Below are 19,432 nucleotides of genomic sequence, written 5' to 3'. Positions count from 1 at the left end.
AACGCGTAACCTTCCGCGCCGATTTCATCTGCCCGGATCTAGTCTGGATAGTGCGCACCCTGAGTGCATATGTTTCGCCTGCTTATCGGCCCTTCCGCCACGTGATCTCCGCGGATTTTACTATACAGAGTGTTTCAGGACAAGTGATGCACTTAGACAGGAAATTGGTCTATGGGGTAAATTACTAAGGGATGGTAAGGGGTAGGATTATGATATATACACTGCCTGCCATAAATATTTGAACGCTTCAATTGAATTACTGTGCTTAGTGGAATGCCATTCATCGCTTTCCTTTTTTAATTATTTTATTATAAACTCGTTAAACTTTCGTATTATATGTACCTTATAATGTAAAATTCTGAATAAAGTAAAATTTGCCAGTTTTGTAATAATTGCAACGAATAAGTGTCGTAATAATTCATGATATGATGTTTTGTATTTTATTATTATTTTATAATGTACCAAGTATCATAGTATACTATATCAGTACAATGTATCAATTACATTGTAATGTTCAGCTAACAAAGCAAAATTTTGAATAATTACGTGATAATATTCTTAACATTACGTAATTTCAACATTTCGCGTAAATGCTAAGTTCGTTTCACAACGTAGGTTATTTCGTAATATAAAATCGAGCATATTTTAATTCGGTCGGGTAATTTATATATAAACGACAAAATCAATCCAGAAACTCGTATCTACGTACGAATACATATCATTTATTCTGGAGCACCCTGTATGCACATGTGTTAAAAGTATCCTTTAAAGTCGACTCGTTGAACGAGTGTTCGCTTGGAAGATTCGTCGCTGGTGCGAGTTGACGAAGCTTTTGGGCTCGTTGGCTTCGATCCTTCGCGAGGTATACGGTTGGATGTTCAGTGTTTTGCAGTCGAGTCAAAAGGGTTGGAAGACGGGACGTTGTACGGTGTCGGATGTATAGTTTCAGATTCAGTATAAAGTTAGTATAGTGAGATTGAATGTTAGATGGTTTAGGTATGGTATAGGGCATGACATAGCATGGTCGTAAAATCAGGAGTTGAAGTAAACATGTTGCGGATGTTGGAACAAGAAAACTGATTACTTGGCAAAACTCGAACAGAGAAATTTTAGAAATTGTGAAACAGGATCAATGTACTCTAGTGGTACAGACGAAACTAAAAAATTATATTTCTACGCCTTTGCTGATATGTCGCTGTCTTTATCTATTAGAAAAATTAAATTTATCAAAGTATGTTACTCTTATCATTGATGTTACTAGATCGATGTTACTGAAGCTTTTAGGGATCATTAAAATAAGATAAGATATTGTCAGATAGAGATTGCACAAATGCGATAGAATATTTTGCAAAAATTGAGTGTTATGATGTTTTTCAATATATCGTGGTTCTTCGAGCAAAATAAAACTCGCGTAACAGTTAACGTGTCGAAGGAGAATGCAACGTACGAAGAAACAGAAGAACTGGGTAAGAGAGCTGAACTAAAATCTAGTATCCTTGCTTTTCTATACAATTTTTGCAACAAAAATCGTTAGTAAATTTCTAAGTTGATCTAGCATATGACTGATTATTACACATGATTTTCTGTAAAAAGACTCAGATTCCGTAGAAGCGAAGGTTAACCCCAGATATACAATCGATCGGTCGTGGAGTAGCGTGTTCACACCAGTGCCCTTCTACCACGACTAGCTCACTTTCCATTTCTACGAGCTTGATGCGACAGGTGTTACCTCGATTTCTCTTCGAAACGAAAATGCGTTTATCCAACACGAAGCTGTAACACTTTCCCGATTCTTTCAATCGACTAACTCTGCTCGTAAAATGAGCAAACGCAGAGAGATTCCAAAATTTTCCAGCGTTTTTCTGTTACACTTCCAAACGGGTGAGAATTCTGATACCTTCAATTGTTTTGTACTGTGTATGCTACTATATTTGTTGCATCTTTACTGTTATTGTTTTTTACTGTTGTTGGTTACTTTACAAGTTTAGCTTGTGACAGCCGATCAAAATCTATCTCCTTCTCAATCACCTTTATTTTCTTACATTTTCAGCGAATTTTTTTTTTTTTTTTTTATCTTTGTTTATTAGTTCCAGGTTATTTACATATTTTTTTTTTACATTATTTTTTTTCCAGAATAAACGCTGAATTCTAATTGTAGGGTGGTACAGGCAAAAGTACCCATACGCGACGGTACGACGTAGCCATGCATTATTACATTCTTTTCTCTTTTTTTTTTTTAAGATTATTATTGTTAAATAAAATAAAATTAAGCCGCTGTTGCGCTGTGCTTATGTACGATATTTTAATTTATGAAAGCCTGGACGCAAAAACAGGACAGTTCGCTAGCCTATTAGGGAAGGGCTGGGAGGGGATGGACTGGGAGGGGTGGGGAGGGGTGTTCTGTGGGATTGCATTTTCAGCGAATCGTTTGAATCAATCGAAAGCTACCGTGCAACTGTAGTTTTGATATAAGGATTTAAGTTAAATTTTAAATCAGAATTTTCTGTATGTATCTGTCATCTATCAGGTAAACGATGCACCTGTTCTTCTTCATAATGGTTTAAAAACAATGAAAACTAATTTATTATAATTCTAAACGGAATGCAGAAAAGCAATTAACCTCCTTTGAAAATCAAATATTTGCGAATAATTATATTCTGTTAATGAAGCTAATAGTTCTTGTTGATTCATCAATGGATGAAACCGAAACTTTACAAGTACCTTGATCTTGAAAACTGCTCTTTTGTATGTTACGTAGTGTGTTGAAAGTGAAAACATTAAAAGGAATATAGGGAAAGCTACCTTTTGTTACTCCAACATATGTTCAGAATTTTCTGAAATGAAATTATAATGTAGCTTTAAGATACATTTTAGTAATCGAGGAATGAATTTAACGGACTTGTAACATAAAATAAGCGTTATCAATTTCAAATTCAACGTGGAACGTACTAGAGTAGGTCATTAAGTTAATTGTACAACTCCGTTTAATCGCTAAAGTGTACATTCTACGACCGCGCACGAAATAGAATATTCAATAGTATGAAAATAGCTTCGTCCTTTGATACAAGATCGCCAACCTAAATAGGTGAACCTTCTACTTTGAATTCCAAGGTACATTAAAGAACAACTATACAGGATGAAGTGAGCACAACCAAGCAGAAAATTATTCTATAACACAAAGTAGAAGATCATTACTACATACATACAAAGTTAAATGAGAGAAAGGTAAAAGATACAGTCTTCTCATTTGAGGCTTGCTCTTAACATCATTTATTACAATTTAGAGATCCTGTTAGTATCATTTATATCACAGAGCCTAATCGAAACACTACATATAGGAGGAACGTACATTTTTGTGCGATGAATCTTCCAAAATATCGAATCCAATAATTCAAAATTTCGCAAAACTTCCTAAACCATCAAAATGTCATCTTATGGTGTCGTCGCCGCTTATCAACACGAAACGGACGAGAAATAAATCTCTCTACCCTTTCGACCCTCCTACTTCCAGGACCGCAGGTTGAAGCCAAACTTCTGACTTCCGGCCGTCGCGAAGTGTTTATGCTTTCGAGGATGCTGAGAAAGAAAGACAGAGAAGAAGGAAAGAACGGGTGGGAACACAACGGAGAGGCGTAGCACGGGACAGACAATGGAGCCTTTTCACGGTAAAAAGCAGTTACTGTCTGCGTTTGAAACTTTTCCCCTTAGAAAAATATCACCTTCCTCCCTTCCACCTTCAGGCAGACCAAATAAATGTACAGTTGCTTACGAAAGTATTCGAACGCTTCTAAAAATCTTTTACGAATATCGTGTGTGTCGATAGTTTGTAATGAGTATTATGATACAGGTATGTGTACTGTTATAAATGTACATAGTTATGAATAATTATGAATGTTATGCGTGTCAAAAGTGTATGCGAAAATAATTTCAGCCGCTCAAAAGGTATTCGCTCACTTGCTTGTTTTTTAGGAGATGCGTTTCGATTACATAAATCGGGCTGAAACGATTTTATTCTTCATAATCATCACAGCTCCATACACAGCTTCAGAATCGTCGCCAAACCTTATAGCACCGTAGTATTTTGCATATCCTATATACATTTTCAGATTGGCTTCAAATTTGTTTCATGTAATTACGATAATCGCGTCCCGTTACACTGTCATTCACATTTCAAGATGTTATATATGAGACGTACAATATGCACATAGAACTTTCCTCTGGTAAATGTTGAAATACTTTCGTGAGTCGCTGTAGCTCCTCTGCGTCGTCTATCTCTCCTCGAATTCTCACGTCAGAGATTTTCCTCTTCTATCACGTTGGTTTGAAACCACAGTCTCCTCGAGCAATATTTCGCGACTTGAACCACCCCTTTGACCGACCGAGTAACCACCGATATCGATTTGTACCGCGTATTATTTCGGTATGTTTGGGGAGCCTTCCAGATGAAGACGGTGTCCGCTTTTTCGACGATTCAACGTATTCGATGCACGTTCGTTCATCGATCGCATAGCGGAACCCGGTGGGGCTCGCGGTTCACCGCGGTGTTTCGATGAAATTTTCACCACGCAACGGGGTGCTGGTGATTGCTTGTTAAAAACATCGCCGTAGCTGGTTGGAATGTCGTACGAGGTATGAGCGAAATATTGGGCTGAGGTTATGAAAGGAGCAAGAAAATAGGAGGATGCGTGAAGAGAAGAACAATTGGGAAGTGGATGGGGTGTAAAGAGGTGTCGATCGAACGTAATGTTTTAGGATGGAACTTCTCTATTTTGGGCCAGCGGGTTTCTTACTGTACGAAAGAAGTATTACTCTGATATTAAAAAGATATTGCAGTGGACTGTCTAGAAGGCTTAGCGAAGTTCGAGAAGTACTTGAATCAAAGATTATGTGTTTTGTAATATTGAGGTTTATTAAATATTTTATTAAGAGTAGTTTATTGGATCTTTACATCGATATTGAATGTGATTTTTATTTCGTATAAATTTATTGATTGACAGCAGATTAAGAAAAATTTTATTGGTGATGTTTGTGATGTAATTTGATTGACTTTTATCTAACGTTAAGTAACCAATTTTGGAAAATTAATCTTCTAAATAAGACTACTGAAGTAACTTCACTGATCAAAAGCAAATTCAATTTTGATAAACGGACTGTGCTGTTCTTTGTAATAAACTTCAAATAACGTGCACTTTAAGTCTTAAATTTTGCCTTCGTGTTAATTTTGAATAATTACAAAGTCAGTATCGTGATTTTAAACTTTATCACGATTATCTAGACTACATTATCCAAGTTTTAGCTGTAAATGAGAAACACTTGTACAAATTGTCGTATACAATTCCCGAGTAATTAAGAATTCGTATTTCATTCTCTTAAGTCACTCACTTGTTCACAATCGTACTTCCTCCTAATTACTCTCTTAACTCTATTCCGCCCTCGTGCCTTTCTTCTCTCCTTTCTTTCCTTCGTTTTTTACCTCTTTAAGCACCCTACTCCGTTTGCTTTTTTTCGCTGCCGTTTACCTTTATACCCCAAACAATCAGTATGACATGCAACATTGTTACATTCATCTAGCAGACGCTTCAACAATCTGCTCTATTCTTATAAAGTGCCCAATCTTTTCTGACTCTTTAAACGTCCGAAAAAAACAGATTATTCTGCAAAATATTTCTGCAATACCTATTTGATTATTCTAGATATTATTTAACTATTACTATTATTACTTAAGATAATATTGAATTTTCTATTAACTTGCAATGCTTCAAAGTAAAAAAATAAGTTCACATCATTTGTGTATTAAGTTTTAAATTTCCAATTGTTAGAATACCTTTGATTAATTTCGATTTTGCATAATTTGATTTAATTTTAGAATTTTATTACATATATTTTTTATTTTATTTTTCAATTAATCTAGTAATATAGTATCACTTAGGGTGGTTATACTTAAAATAATAATTTTTCGATATATTTTGACGCGTCATAATGCGCTTAATGCCCTATTTTATGTCGTTCCATCGACAAAATATAATCTTTTTCGATGCAGTAGGGTGGCAGCCACCCTTTGTGACCCCGTCCGCTTGTCGCGTCATACATGATTGATTGTAGCAGCCAAATTGATTGCTCATTGGCAGTAGATTACATTGATTTTCGCAATTTCGTAACAAATTAATCTAACATTGACGCGGATAATGATAATTTTATTAAGTCAAGTGACATCGACTCCTCCGCTATTTATTATATAATGAACTTAATACTCGGTTATCTAAAAATAAATGCATATAACGTCATATAATATTCAATTGGATGCTGACAGTTACTATCGTATTTTCTCATGTAATATTAATCACGATACAGAGATTGAAATATTTTTTTCACATTACAATAACAAGAAGAAATAATAGACTGTATGTTATAAGAAATAATTCTAGTGTGTTGTATCAAAAAAATATTCACGAAGAAATATCCAAAAGGGAGACTTAATTAGGAAAAATTGATAGTTCCGGGAAAGACTTAGATCTAAAAATTCCTTTAACAATGGTATACAAAACAAAATACTAAATTACGAACTATATTAGAACCCATTATCTACAGAGTCTACTAAAAAGCGCCATTAATTGTTCCTTTCGCAAAACTACCCCATTCTGTAGTACTGTAAGCGTCACCACCCCATTACTCATTGTTTTATTCCGAAGTTCATCCTCGAAGTCCACCATGGCGCCACGAGAACTCTGCACCACTGCAATGTACATAAACTCTATAAATACGTTAGTATTACACAATATAAGATTCAGTGTTTATACAATCAGCAAAACTACATTTTGTACGTGATTTAGATGGATAAAAACAGTTGCTTTATTAGTAAAAATTAAGCTGAAATTGTTAAAGATCTGGATGTATAGTCTCGAAAGAAAATCCTAAGTTGACTTTACGTAAGTTGATTCCCCAAAAATGTCTGTAATTATATCCTTCAACACTCGAAACGTGTAAACTTCATCGTTTTTAATTCCACTGTACCTCTTCAACTTTCTCATATCACGATCTCGCCATCTGTCCCTAGATCAATCTCCACCTATGACAAAACCACAAGAACCTCAAACAAACATATCTTATCCCACTAAACCAATTGGTATCCCGCACCCATCCCAGAATCTTCCCTTTGCCTTTCATTCAGCTCGTAAGTTAATAAGTTTTCGCAGATTTTTGTAGAAGTTAGTCCCACGAATCTCTGTATGTGCCCCAATGGGAATGCATTCGCGGAGATTGAAATGGATTCGTTGTTAGCATCTAAGTAGCTTTCAATCCGGCCTGGACCAAGGGGAGGTTTCGCCGTATTCCAGACTGTTGGTCCTGCACACGATTTTCGAGATACATATAAAGGAGATAGAGGACACAGAGAGGGAGAAAACGATGGTTTTTCCCCGCTCGCGCCTGCGTCCCTGTTTTGTCTAGCTGTCTCCGTTCTTTGCACCCGTTCTAGAGTCTCTTTTGCTTGTTTCCCCTTCGCTTCGATCGCCCCTTTCGCTCGGATCACCGACGACACCGTCCTTGTTCCAGCTACGCGAAACCCTTTTGAACGGTGGCGCCCGTCTGGCTGCCTGCCTTACAGGCGCCAGCAAACCTAGCTCAACACGCGCGCACAGGGACATGGAGCCGAGGACGCAGAACACTGGAATTCATCATTCATTTTCTAACTCGTCGTCGCGACCTTTCGTTCTTCGCGTTTTTCCCCGAGTTTCTTGTTCTTTCTCTCTTTTGTGGACTGAGGTTAAATATGCAGGTACCATTTTGTTTCAGATGATCATGGAAGTGTTTGACATAGCTGCGATGGTTAGAGTTAATATCAAGAAGAAGATTTGAGTTATATTTCACTTAATAGTGAAATTTTGTGAATATTCCTTATAACATTGACAAATTTGATACCAATACAAATGGAATTTTAGGATATAACTTGATCGATTAAACTAGAAAAATTACAAGTTTCTGTAGTTGAGGCAAGATAAGAAATTATGGAATTCATTATCCAATATCAAACCTCGTACTGCATATTATTATTATTAATTCAAAGAAATACGAGTTTCTGATAATATAATTGACCTACACGGCTAGAATTTCGATATGCAGAAACGTAATGTTACATCACCGATTATTAATATGTAATGCACTTCTATGTGATACTATCTTCTTTCTGATTGGAATCTCCATGAAGAGACTATTAATATATGAGGGGAAAGAAAACCTGAACCAATTACCACTGGTAGACACTAAATAGAGAAGTAAAATTACATAACAAGTCCACTGTTTCAACTTTACTGTCGTTTCAACATTCGTTAGGGGTCGATCGGTATAAAAAAATACTTGGCCCTCGAGGACGAGCTGGTTTATTCACGGGGAATGATAACGCGACAGACCACGTCTATATGAAGTTTTAATTAAATTTGTAGAGTAGTTCTCGCCAGAGCTTGTTTTTGTTCTCTTCTCTTCGGATCCACCAAGTAACTCCCGACGATCCAAGGAAGCGTCTTGCTGGTTCCGTGGACGTTACCCGTGAAAGAAACGGTAACACGTCGCGATAATGGAGGAATTTTTTAATTTCGTAGATTGCTTTGTCCGGCGTGTAAAACACTTTCGAGCGGCGCGATGAAATTTTCTATTTTGTCTTAATTAAACCTTGAGCTTCGTTCTGCAACTTCTTTTTCGTTTCGTTCCTAACTCTTCCGCTTTTTTGGTCAGGCTATAGATAAACCGTTCGTTTCGTTACGGTCGTTGTTTCATTGGATCCGGAACTGTCTGGCTAGGAAACGGCTAAATAAACGGAGTAGCTGCTCGAAATTTTTTAATTTCCCGAATTAACTTGTATCACGAAGCGAGATTCGATGGCGAGGTCGAGTTTTCTATCGGACTTTAATTACATTTCTCTACCGACCGGCTCACTCAAGATTCAAGACCGGAACGAACCCGCGAAGCGTTCGTGGAATTTCTCTGAAGAGTTCGCGGTAGCCTCGAAAACGCTCCTGCGGATAGAAGACCTTTCTTCATCCTGTTCCGCGGCACTCGCGTCTTTCGGGACTGATCTTGGAAATGATTTATCTCACGCTTTCGACCATCTGCTTTTTTCTGTTCTTTCACGCCAGCGTCGCATTGTCTCTATTCTCATATGAATATTGCGAAAGACCTGATGTTTCTCTTTTCTATAAAAATAGTTTATTCATTTCGTGTTTTGTGGAATTGCTTCGTTCCTTCACGTTGGTTCTTGAATTATTTCAGTCTTATATCTAAATCAGTTTCGTATTTAGTCTTTGATCTAAATAGTTTGAAACTGTTTTAATAACGTGAATGATACAGACTAAACAAATATTTGTTAGACTTATTAGGTCAAACATGTATTTATGAGAACTTTAGAGATGCAAAATAATTACGTGGATAACTTGTTCTGAATAATCATTTTTATAAATTTCCTTAGGAGTTTGAGAAGTTGAGTAAATTTCTTCGCTATCAATTTTGAAATACAGTTTCGTTTTAGTGGCCAATTTTATCTAGGTTGTAAAACAAAATCGAATCAGTGAGATATATTTAAAGCAGTCGTCTTTCAAATTTTCCTGTATCCTCTAAAATTCTTATTGTAATACCGCAATCATAAAATTGTAACTTTCATAACCTGTTTTTAACCCAATCTTTCCTATCCACTAATCTCATTTCGAACTCTTTCAAATTATTTTATTCTTTTTCTTGTAAAAACGATATAGAAACGAAGAAAATCGTGTGAATCATCCCACCTATAAACAACACTTCTTTATATGGCTAGTACGAATGCTTTATAAAATAGACGGATTATGAATCGTTATTGAGAAACGAGGCTAAATTAACGCGGAATTCGTTAGCACTAGAAAATCCAGAACAGCGCATCGCCTGTTTCTCATAAATTTACTTATTCCGTAACCTACAGCCCTCTTTCGTTCATTTTTGTTTATTCCTTTTGTCAGTTGTTCTGCCTCCTTTTTTCATCTCGTACATCGAGGAAGATTTAAGTGTTTAATAACGGCCGCCCTCGCCAAGAGAAGATACAAACATCTCGAGCATCATTCAGCGCCGTATCTTCGAGGTCTTTTTATTTCTCTCTCCTATATTTTTATCTCTGTTCCACTGCAGCCCCGGTGTCTTCGTAAATCGATGAACTTCCAGGAACAGAACGTTTATTAATCGTAGTTGTCGGTGCAACGCGCGACGATGGCAAATGAAACGGAATTAAGTGAAAAGGAGCAATACAGTAGCCAACAAGGAGTAGCGAAAAAAAAGGGGAGCTATAAAAATATAAGAACATTCTCATTTTCTTGGACGGTTCTTCCGCGTGTCTTTGAAATGGAAGCAACGTTCTTCAAAAACGCCGGGCCTGGATGTTTGCAGACTTTACAAGCACGATGTAGAAATTTCCTTCAGAATTAATCAAATCATTAATCAGATTAATTACTGCAATAAATAATCAAAGGATCATTTTTGTGAATAATCTCGACTTTTTTGTTTTTATTTGCTTACGTTCGTTCGACTTTGATTTTCAATTCATCGATTTTTTTAAGAATAACATGCAAAGCGTAAGAGGATTAGTTAAAGCTTTTTAAAATATCGCTTTTAAAACAGAAACTGAAAAATCTGCAGTGATTGGAAAAAATATTTGCATATACATTTATTTTCCATTAAAGCGTTTGCTTTTCAGTCTTTACATTTCATTTCTACAGTATCATATTTTTATAGCTACATGAAAGTATTACTAAACTACTAAATGGTACGAACTTTAATATACTTAAACCTAATTAATTATTATGTAAATACTATAATAAATATCTTTTACGGCCACTATATCTGGAAACTTTTACACACCGTTGTAGTGCTTCTACGTAGAACAGCATAGAACTTTTTATATCCTCGACTTAAATCTAAGGATTTTAACATTTCTGAACGCCACCACGTTACACGAATGCCATCACAGAACAAACAAACAGTTTATTTTCTGCTGAACGTTCACCATTCACCATAGATACACGAGTGCGTATAGGAGGTATACCATGTATGTATCAGTCGTGAGATACATAAGAACTCGAGATGAACGTCGAAACGTCTTTCACGGGATCTTTCAGCCGTTTCGACGAAACGGAACACATCTCGAGTGCAGGCTTTTAATTAAGAGGAACGTTCTCCCTGGGTGTATCTGTTTGGCAGCCATGACGAACGAACCCGGTCAGCCGATGTTACGAAAACAAATAGAGCTTGCTTGTATCTTTCGAACGAAGAGCATGAGGTCTCGCGTGAAAAGCTCGCAAGAAAATTCTTCTGTCGAGGCGTAATTCATTTGGCCTGGTAAACAGGGCCAATGACAAACGACAAACACATACATATACATATATGACTTGCCCTCTTTTCTCTTCTGTTCTCGCGGGTCAGCAGTCGGTTCGGAGGCAAATGCTTTACAACCCGCGGGAAAGACGCGAGGGCGAGGACGTAAACCGCCAGGGGGTCGCTCGGTTTATTTGAACAGCAACTCTCTCCAGGGTAGGGGAATTAGGTGTGTTTCTCTTAAATAAAAAAGAGAGCCACCCACTCGAAATTCTCGGTGTACCACGAGGCCAACCGCGAACGACATTTTACGCCTCTAACGAAATTTCTATTTTCAATTTTTATTTTTACACGATTTCCACCACTACGATTTTCATTGGATCACGAGTTTTTATGCGATTCCGGAAATGTGAAAATTTTTGTTTTTCCGCGATTTGTATTTGAACCGTCCACAAGCTGCATCTTGATCATTTTTATGATTTGATCATTTTCAAATTTTGGTAGATAATTGTTTTACTTATCATATATTATTCTATGAGTTTTTAATTCTACAATTCTTTGTAATTCTTTAAAATTCTTTCACTCTTCTATCGTAGCAGAAGAAAATTTCATTAAAAATATTTTGGACGAAGATAATAAAGAAAGAATGTCAATCTGTTAGAGTATTTGTTCAGTGAGTAAAACGGATGTTGGAGAACTTCTTGAAGAGCCATTGTTATTAATTTAATGCCCGACATAATGTGAAATCTTACAAAAAAGATTTAATATTTCAACATTCACATAAAAGATAGAACCAAAAGCTATCGAAGCACATATAATATTTAATGTGGTCAAATGTTATTACTATATTACATATTATGTTATTACATATTATGGTAATATTCTATTGTTTGGACTTAAGCTACTTTAATGAACTATTGTTCTAACGAATGAAACATCTGAAGAATGAAATGCTTGCTCTCATAAGAATCCATTATTAGTATATTTGATTGTTCTAAGTTCTCGCGCATTTGTCAGAACGGTAGTTCATTAGAACGTGAATTTACGGTAGTTGTAATCTTACATTCGATATGAAATGAAAAAGAACTTATGGATCGAACGAATATGTACGACTATGATTTCGAGTGCTACGTCGGTCAGCCGATCGTTGCCAGTCATTTATCACGAAACTCCGGAAAATCTGCGGACCGGCTGTAAGCCTGACGTCTGCACGAATCAGACTCCCAACGGTTCGCGAATAGCGTTGCTTCGTCATGCGAACGTTTCTATGTACACGTAGCATTATCGCGCGTTTCATTACCGCGGAGCAAGCGTTGACAGCGATATTTGCACGGCTTTGAAACGTACACCTGTGCCATTAATCTTGCGAAGATCCTCGAGAATCGTCGTCGACTGCTGAAAGTGAACCGAAAGCTCCGATGTCGAGTGCCATAAAACGTGGCCGCGCCCCTTAAGAGGGAAAACGACGACTACGATGACGACGATGGGCTGCGTCAACGACGGTGTAGCCGTACGTGATAAAGTACTGAAAACCGACTCGAGTCCACGGCGTGCGCGTGAAGATCGTTTAAATTACTAATTCTTTGGTTACCAGCTTCGATAAGAGAGTTAATTGCCATCAAAGTGGAGGGAATGGATAGCCGTTGCTTCGTTCTCGTCACGTTTCCTATGCGAGCCTCCGACCAACGCAACGTGGAAATGTAAATCCCTTATCTCTGAGTCTTCTGTTTGCTTGATAATACGCGACACGAATTTGATTAAACGCGCAAACGTGTTTTCCACACAGCTCGTCGCCCGTATTCGTCGTTTCCTCGTTTCCGCGTGGAAAATTCGTTGAATTGTAAAATTAACGATGTTCCCGTGCTACACGGCCTGTAATAATATAATTCAGCTGTAATTAGCTCGCCAGATTGCATGGCAAAGTTAAAGAAATAATGTCGGGATGAACTGTAGAATAGTTCCGTATTGTTGAGTAATTCAATTGAAGTGGCAATGATTTCTGGTCAGTTGGATGATGAGAAAATTATTTGGAAGATTTGGAAATTTTGATCTTTTCGATTCGACTCGAGTAATAATTAATTGGCGAGACGATAATTATTATTATTTATTCTTAATCCCCGCTTTGCGGCTTAGAATAGCTTCCAATTTATATTCTACTTGCTTACAATATGTGCTTAAGCTGAGGGATTTAGATATATGTGCTAAGAATATTTTTTAAAATAATTTTCTTTTACTTTTACTCTGAATGATATTCAGTTGGAAGTAAATTTCAATTTTTTGGCTAGCGAGATGTAAGATACCATATAGATACTTTCAAAAATTATTAGTTTTATTTTTGTTTTAAATATGAAACGTACATATTACAAACACATGAGATATTCATAGCGTAATATGAAAGAAGTTTTGTTACGAGATATATACATAGCTATCCTGTGTAATACTAAACGTATTTTAAAAAATAAATCTCTCTCTAATTTCTCTCCTTTCATATGAAACGATATCCAATTGTATATATTGGGAGATATCCATAATATAATATTACATATATTCGAGTGAAGTTGTTTAGTTTTAATTCCCGTTCTATATCTGGAGCGATAACAGTCACCAATGGTCTTCATTGCGTAAAACATAGAATACAAATAAAACTGAAGTATCTATGATCCAACGCTAATCAATCAAAGGTTAGAATGATCTAAATTCGTCTACTAAGAAAGAAAAAAAGATTACTACTACTATCATAGCATTCCAACAGTGTCCATAAAATACGTAAATTGTCTGTGACATATTACATTATAACACTTGTATAAAGAGCACTCTAAGCACTGATTTACTACATAATATTCCATTTAACTGTGCAAACATTGATATTAAACACGTTATCTCTCTCCATAATTAATTCGTACACAAAAGATTAATTAGTCAAGGTTTAGCTAACAAGCAACGAAAAATCCATCAGAAACGGTACCATTAACATATTTGTGAATACCATGGCACGATATTCTTTAATGCAAGAACCATCGGATGTCCCGAAAAAAGTCGGAAACATTCTCCGTTGAATATTCAGCGGGAAAAAGGAAGAATTATGCGCAAGGACGTGGCATTCTTGTAGAGGCGTATAAAAATGCAAGGATGCGCGTAAAAGAAAGGCAAAAGAACGACAGAGAAAAAAGAAAGAAACGTCCGAGAGAGGAAGAATCGGTTGATCTCGCGGAGAACCGCGAGATCGTGGCTTTCCCACTCGCTGCTTGGCGTTGGTACCTGCGTGCCGAGTAGCGCACCGGTGGCAACCGAACGCAACCGAACTCTGCCGAAGGCCGAGCCGAACGCGTACGAGCTGCTCCCCGCCACAGTCCGAAATCGGCTAGCGTGACGATACGACGTGCGGGAACAGTCGTTTAATGGTAATAGACCTGATGTCTTGTATCGTTTTGATCCTCGATATCGGTACGTCATTCATCTAAGTCGAGAAATACCGCGGATAACCGAGTGTTCGAGTGTCAGTGACGAGATTAACACGAAAGATTTTGTGAGGAAAAAAGAGGAACGTTTAGCGAAAGACCTTCGGCGTTTAGTGCAAGAAGAGGAATCCCTGTTTGTCACGATGGCAGCCCACGAGCATCATCGGGCTGTTGCTGTTGTTGTCTTCGCGTTGTTACCGCTTATAGGTGAGTGTTTCAAAATAATAATAATATCGAAAGGCGAGCTGCAGCTACCGGACACGTGCACGTTCCCACGAAGTTTTTGCGCTTTCGCTACAGCGACCAAAGTCACCGCGGTATTCCAGACTGGCACGCGATCGCTCAGCAGGTGGTTAACCAACGCGCAGTGCCGTGGAATTCCGGCCGAAATATACCAAGCGATACTGAACGTTGGAATTCGATAGGATCGAGTTCATTAAAATCACCTAGGGAACTTAAAAACTTACACTCTTCGACTGTAGAAGTACCTATGTTCTTCGTTAGATTATAGTGGATTCTAGCGAAATGGCGAATAAAAGATCGTAAAATCACAATGCTATATCTATATTCTAAATATCTGATTGCTTTGACGTGTTGGATCTATCAGAATCCCAATTTGTCAAATACTTCGACTGCGTAAATATCTAAGTATGTGTGCTTCGCTAGGTTATAATGAATTCGAACAAACTGACGAAACATTTACAAATCATAGTGCTATATGTACTCAAGGAATCTACCTATATTTTACATATTTGATAGCTTTGACGTATCGAGTTTGAACATTAGAGATCTAATTTGTTCAAATAGCCGTCTATTGCAATTCTGTAGTCTTATCTTGTCATCTCTGCCGGTAAAGCGCGGCAACTTTACTCAGATTCAAATATCTCGAGCGTCGCGGTACCGTAACCGTCGTTCGTGCACCAAAGCTATCCGTGGACGCGTTTTTTCAACCAGTGAAGCGACTACGTGTTCAGCATGATGAGTGAGCAACGCGAAAACGTCGCGTCGGTTGCACCTGTGATGCTCGCAAGTGACCACAGATGTGCATTCGGGTAAACTCAGAGAGTTCATCATCTTGACGTTAGCAGACATGTCAAAATGCGAGACATGATATCGTAATTGAAAGATACTATCTCTCGTGTAATCTATCGACAGGTGACTCATACTGTTTGACGCACACTTATTGGAACGTAATGTAGTTGGAAAAATCAGATTCATTATCTCTCAGGTATATGTACTATTTCTATCAATAGAACTATTTATATCTCTACTTGTGTTTCTAGAAATTCTTTGGCGACCATGTTTCTAGTTCCTAGTTATCTTTCATCAGCAGTAGATATTTTGTTTTTAGCACTGCTTTCGCATACAAATATTGCCGATATACCCAGTGTATATTGTCTTTGCTGCTCTAAAATCGTCGAGATATAAAGAATGAACGTATGAAAACGTAGGAAGAGGTTTGACGGTGCAAACACTTTCTTCTGGAGGACAGTAGTATTTGTCTAAGGCTGCTTGAATATAATTATATTTCAAATATAATCCCTTGTGAATGTCGCTTTGAAGGATTGTATGTTGCATTATTGTTCTGCTTGTAAGAATGTTACAAATGAAGATTAGGAATTTTATTATACTCTAGTAAAAAATTCCAAAAGTATCGAATATTTCGCATATGAAACTTTTATCTGTACATTATTTATGGTATATAGAACATTTTGAAATTATGCACGTTACAAGACACAACTGCCATGACACTTCAAATCATCTCTAATTTCTATATACATTTTCAGATTTGTCTCAAACTTTAACAACTCAATGATAATAATCGAGTCTCATTATAGTGCTAATGAAATTTCTAAATATCTCGTATAAAACATTTTGATATATTCGTAAAAGGTTTTTGCAAGTGCCCTAATACTTCTGTCAGCAACTGTGCACATTATGCATAACCTTCCGATATATATTCAGCGGCTCAATTTCAAATCGCTGTAGGAATGCAAATACCAATTAGCGAGGTTCTCGACCCTCCATGAAAGAGCAGGTTCGTGCTCCAAGTATAATCTCGATAACGTTGCGGTGTACAAGTATTAAGAACGGAAGAGAGACGTCTCTCAGTGAAACTGTGGGCCTAAGCAAAGAGGCCGACACCTGAGCAAACTGATCGTCTTGCACCTGTAGGTCCGCTTAGGTATAGAAGAAAGGTGCACCTTGCGGAGTCGGCTTTCCGCTAACAATAACCTGACCTCCAAGGGACCGTCTGGGCCCTCTGGTCGTGTCCAAGGGAATCAGGGAAACGTTACCTGAAAGTCAGGCTCTGTTGCGTCGCCTTTGTGTTGTTCGAGCACTTTCCGTGAAATTACAGCTACGGCCTCGCCGCTGCAATTCTCCAATGGTATACCTGTCCGAATGGTTGGTGCAAATTGCCCGTCGGTGTGGAAGGCCATGGTGGTGGCGGCCATTTCTGGGCTCGTTCTTCCTTTCGTTTTCGATCATTTAAGATATCTGCTGTTCCTCCAGAATATGTATCAATGTTTATAAGGAATATGGTAATAAAATATAGTAACGAAGTATGACACGGTTATGTTTGACAAAATATAGCTTGAGACTTATTTTTTTGAATAGAACATATATTTCTGTTTATAACAAGATATTATTAGGTTATAACACATATTCATTCCGTTTTTTCCACATATTCTATATTTCTCAATATTTCGCGACAAGTTTCATTGATATTAGAAGTATTACAATAATCACAAATGATTTAGAGTGATGAATTTTAAAAATTAACGACTACGTGTACGTAGTATTTTATAGTTTTCTAATATTTGGTAAAATTCATCATCTTGACATTGCTTCTTGCTAAAATTTTCCAAAAGCTGTTTGATAAAATTCATCATTTGGTATAATTTCCACGAATATTTCCACTATAGGAAATCCAGGTTACTTGCAAACATTATATATTTATATAAGTTACAGCATCATTCATAATAAAAATTGTTACAAATCCACCAAATTATCCAGACTACTTATAAACAGATACACGTATATACCTTCGTCTCTTGGCGTTTTGTTCGTCTTCGTCTATCGGAGAGGTCTTGCGTCGCCACAGTCCGGTTTCGTCGAGTCGCCTCGGAATCGCGTTGTTTTTTTCCCTCCTCCTCTTTTTGTCCCGTTGTCCCTTCGCTTCTACAAGCGTGCCTCAGCTCGCGCACCGGTTGTAATTTATAAATGGCCATCGCCTGCTACGAGTCAAACAGAGACAGTAAAACGGTACCGTTTCGGTAGACCGTTTCACTTTCGAAGCGGTTAGGAGGAACACGGTTATAGAAGCACGGGAACAGGCTGTTGTATGTGGTTCTGTACGTCTTATACTTAGGTTCCAAGAAAGGCGTTAGCCAGCGAGTTGTTTCCTCTGAAATTTATTTGTCATTGTTCGGGACCGGCTATGACTTACGCCGCAGGAATACGCATCTGCATTCTTTTGAGTGTCTGTGGTAGGGCACAAAGAGGATCGGTTCTACGGAGAAAGTGTCGCAACGACAATGCTACGCGTTCGAACGTGAATAGAGAGAGGAATAGCACACGCACGTGTACTGGGTGTTTCTGAAATTGTGGTACATATACACAATCGGGAAGGAGGTCATTCTTTATCGAGAGATAAGTTGAAAATGACAATAGAAATATCTTTCATTTGACACTTTGCTTTTGAGAAAATTGAGTTTTTAAATTTGTCAAGGACAATAGCCAATTTGAAGGAAATTTTCCAGAAGCAAATAATTGACAGAAATTTATGCTACGGGTGAGAATAAATCCAAAACGTAATAAGATCTTTTTCATATGGCGTGCTACATTTCCGGTTTATTTTATAATTACTCCACGCTATACTTTACGTCCTGAATGCAAAAAGATCAAAATTTATTGCAATCTTGTATTTAGAGCGATCCTTTGAACAGGCAATCAAACATTCGTACACACTTAACCCTCTACAGCTGTATATCGCGTGCTTCTCCGCGAGATTCTTCGCGATTATCTTAAGAGTTGGTAGAGAAAGGAAAAAGGAAGGATGCGCGAAGCAATCGAGACGCGGAGAAAAACGTTAGATAGCTGGAAGATAAACGGGCCCGTGGCTGACCTTTTCTCGTTTCAGCATTGTATGCGATGCCACATCGGCCTCTCGCGTGCACGGAGAGCATCCTAGCGTATGTTTCTTTTTCTCTCAAAGTTCGTCACACATTGCACGAGAACGAGCAACATGCTCGGGTCATCGATCCTTCCTTTTTTTTCCTCTGCTTTTTCACGTCGCATTGTTACGCGGTGACCCATTGCCGTGGACCATGGATTCCGGGGCCATTAAAGTTCCTTTCTCCCGCTGACTCGCCATTATCCAGCCGCATAAATATAAGCGATGCAACCGTTAAACCTTATAGACCACTCGAATTCTATCGAAAAGTTGTAAACCTGTTCATTCTAAACCGCTTTCGAACGTCTGAAAACGTCAAGACGCGCAGAATTGATGTACGAAAACGAACAAAGATCATTCGAATGGCACGCAATAAAAATATTCTTGGACATGTCTTGGACATTTTTTTTCTAGAAAAACGAACAAATAATTTAGTATCTTCGATCCTTGCTCGGTACTTCCGAATAGTTGCAAA

At 37.7% G+C, this 19,432-nt stretch overlaps 1 protein-coding gene across 1 annotated transcript in view; it reads left to right on the top strand.

Annotated features, from left to right (window-relative positions):
• Window positions 1-14,658: 14,658 nt before the first annotated feature.
• The window catches only part of LOC100642967 (fasciclin-2), a 170,804-nt gene continuing 166,030 nt past the window's right edge, over window positions 14,659-19,432 (top strand). Inside the window, exon 1 of the mRNA XM_048409275.1 lies at window positions 14,659-14,987. Coding sequence (XP_048265232.1) covers window positions 14,924-14,987 — 64 coding nt within the window. The 5' untranslated portion in view covers window positions 14,659-14,923. The remainder of the gene's footprint in view (window positions 14,988-19,432) is intronic.

Source organism: Bombus terrestris, chromosome 10, assembly GCF_910591885.1.
Source record: "Bombus terrestris chromosome 10, iyBomTerr1.2, whole genome shotgun sequence".
Classification (NCBI taxonomy): Eukaryota; Metazoa; Arthropoda; class Insecta; order Hymenoptera; family Apidae; genus Bombus; species Bombus terrestris.
The sequence above is the reverse complement of the archived record's forward strand: the minus strand, read 5'-3'. Positions and strand labels throughout refer to the sequence as shown.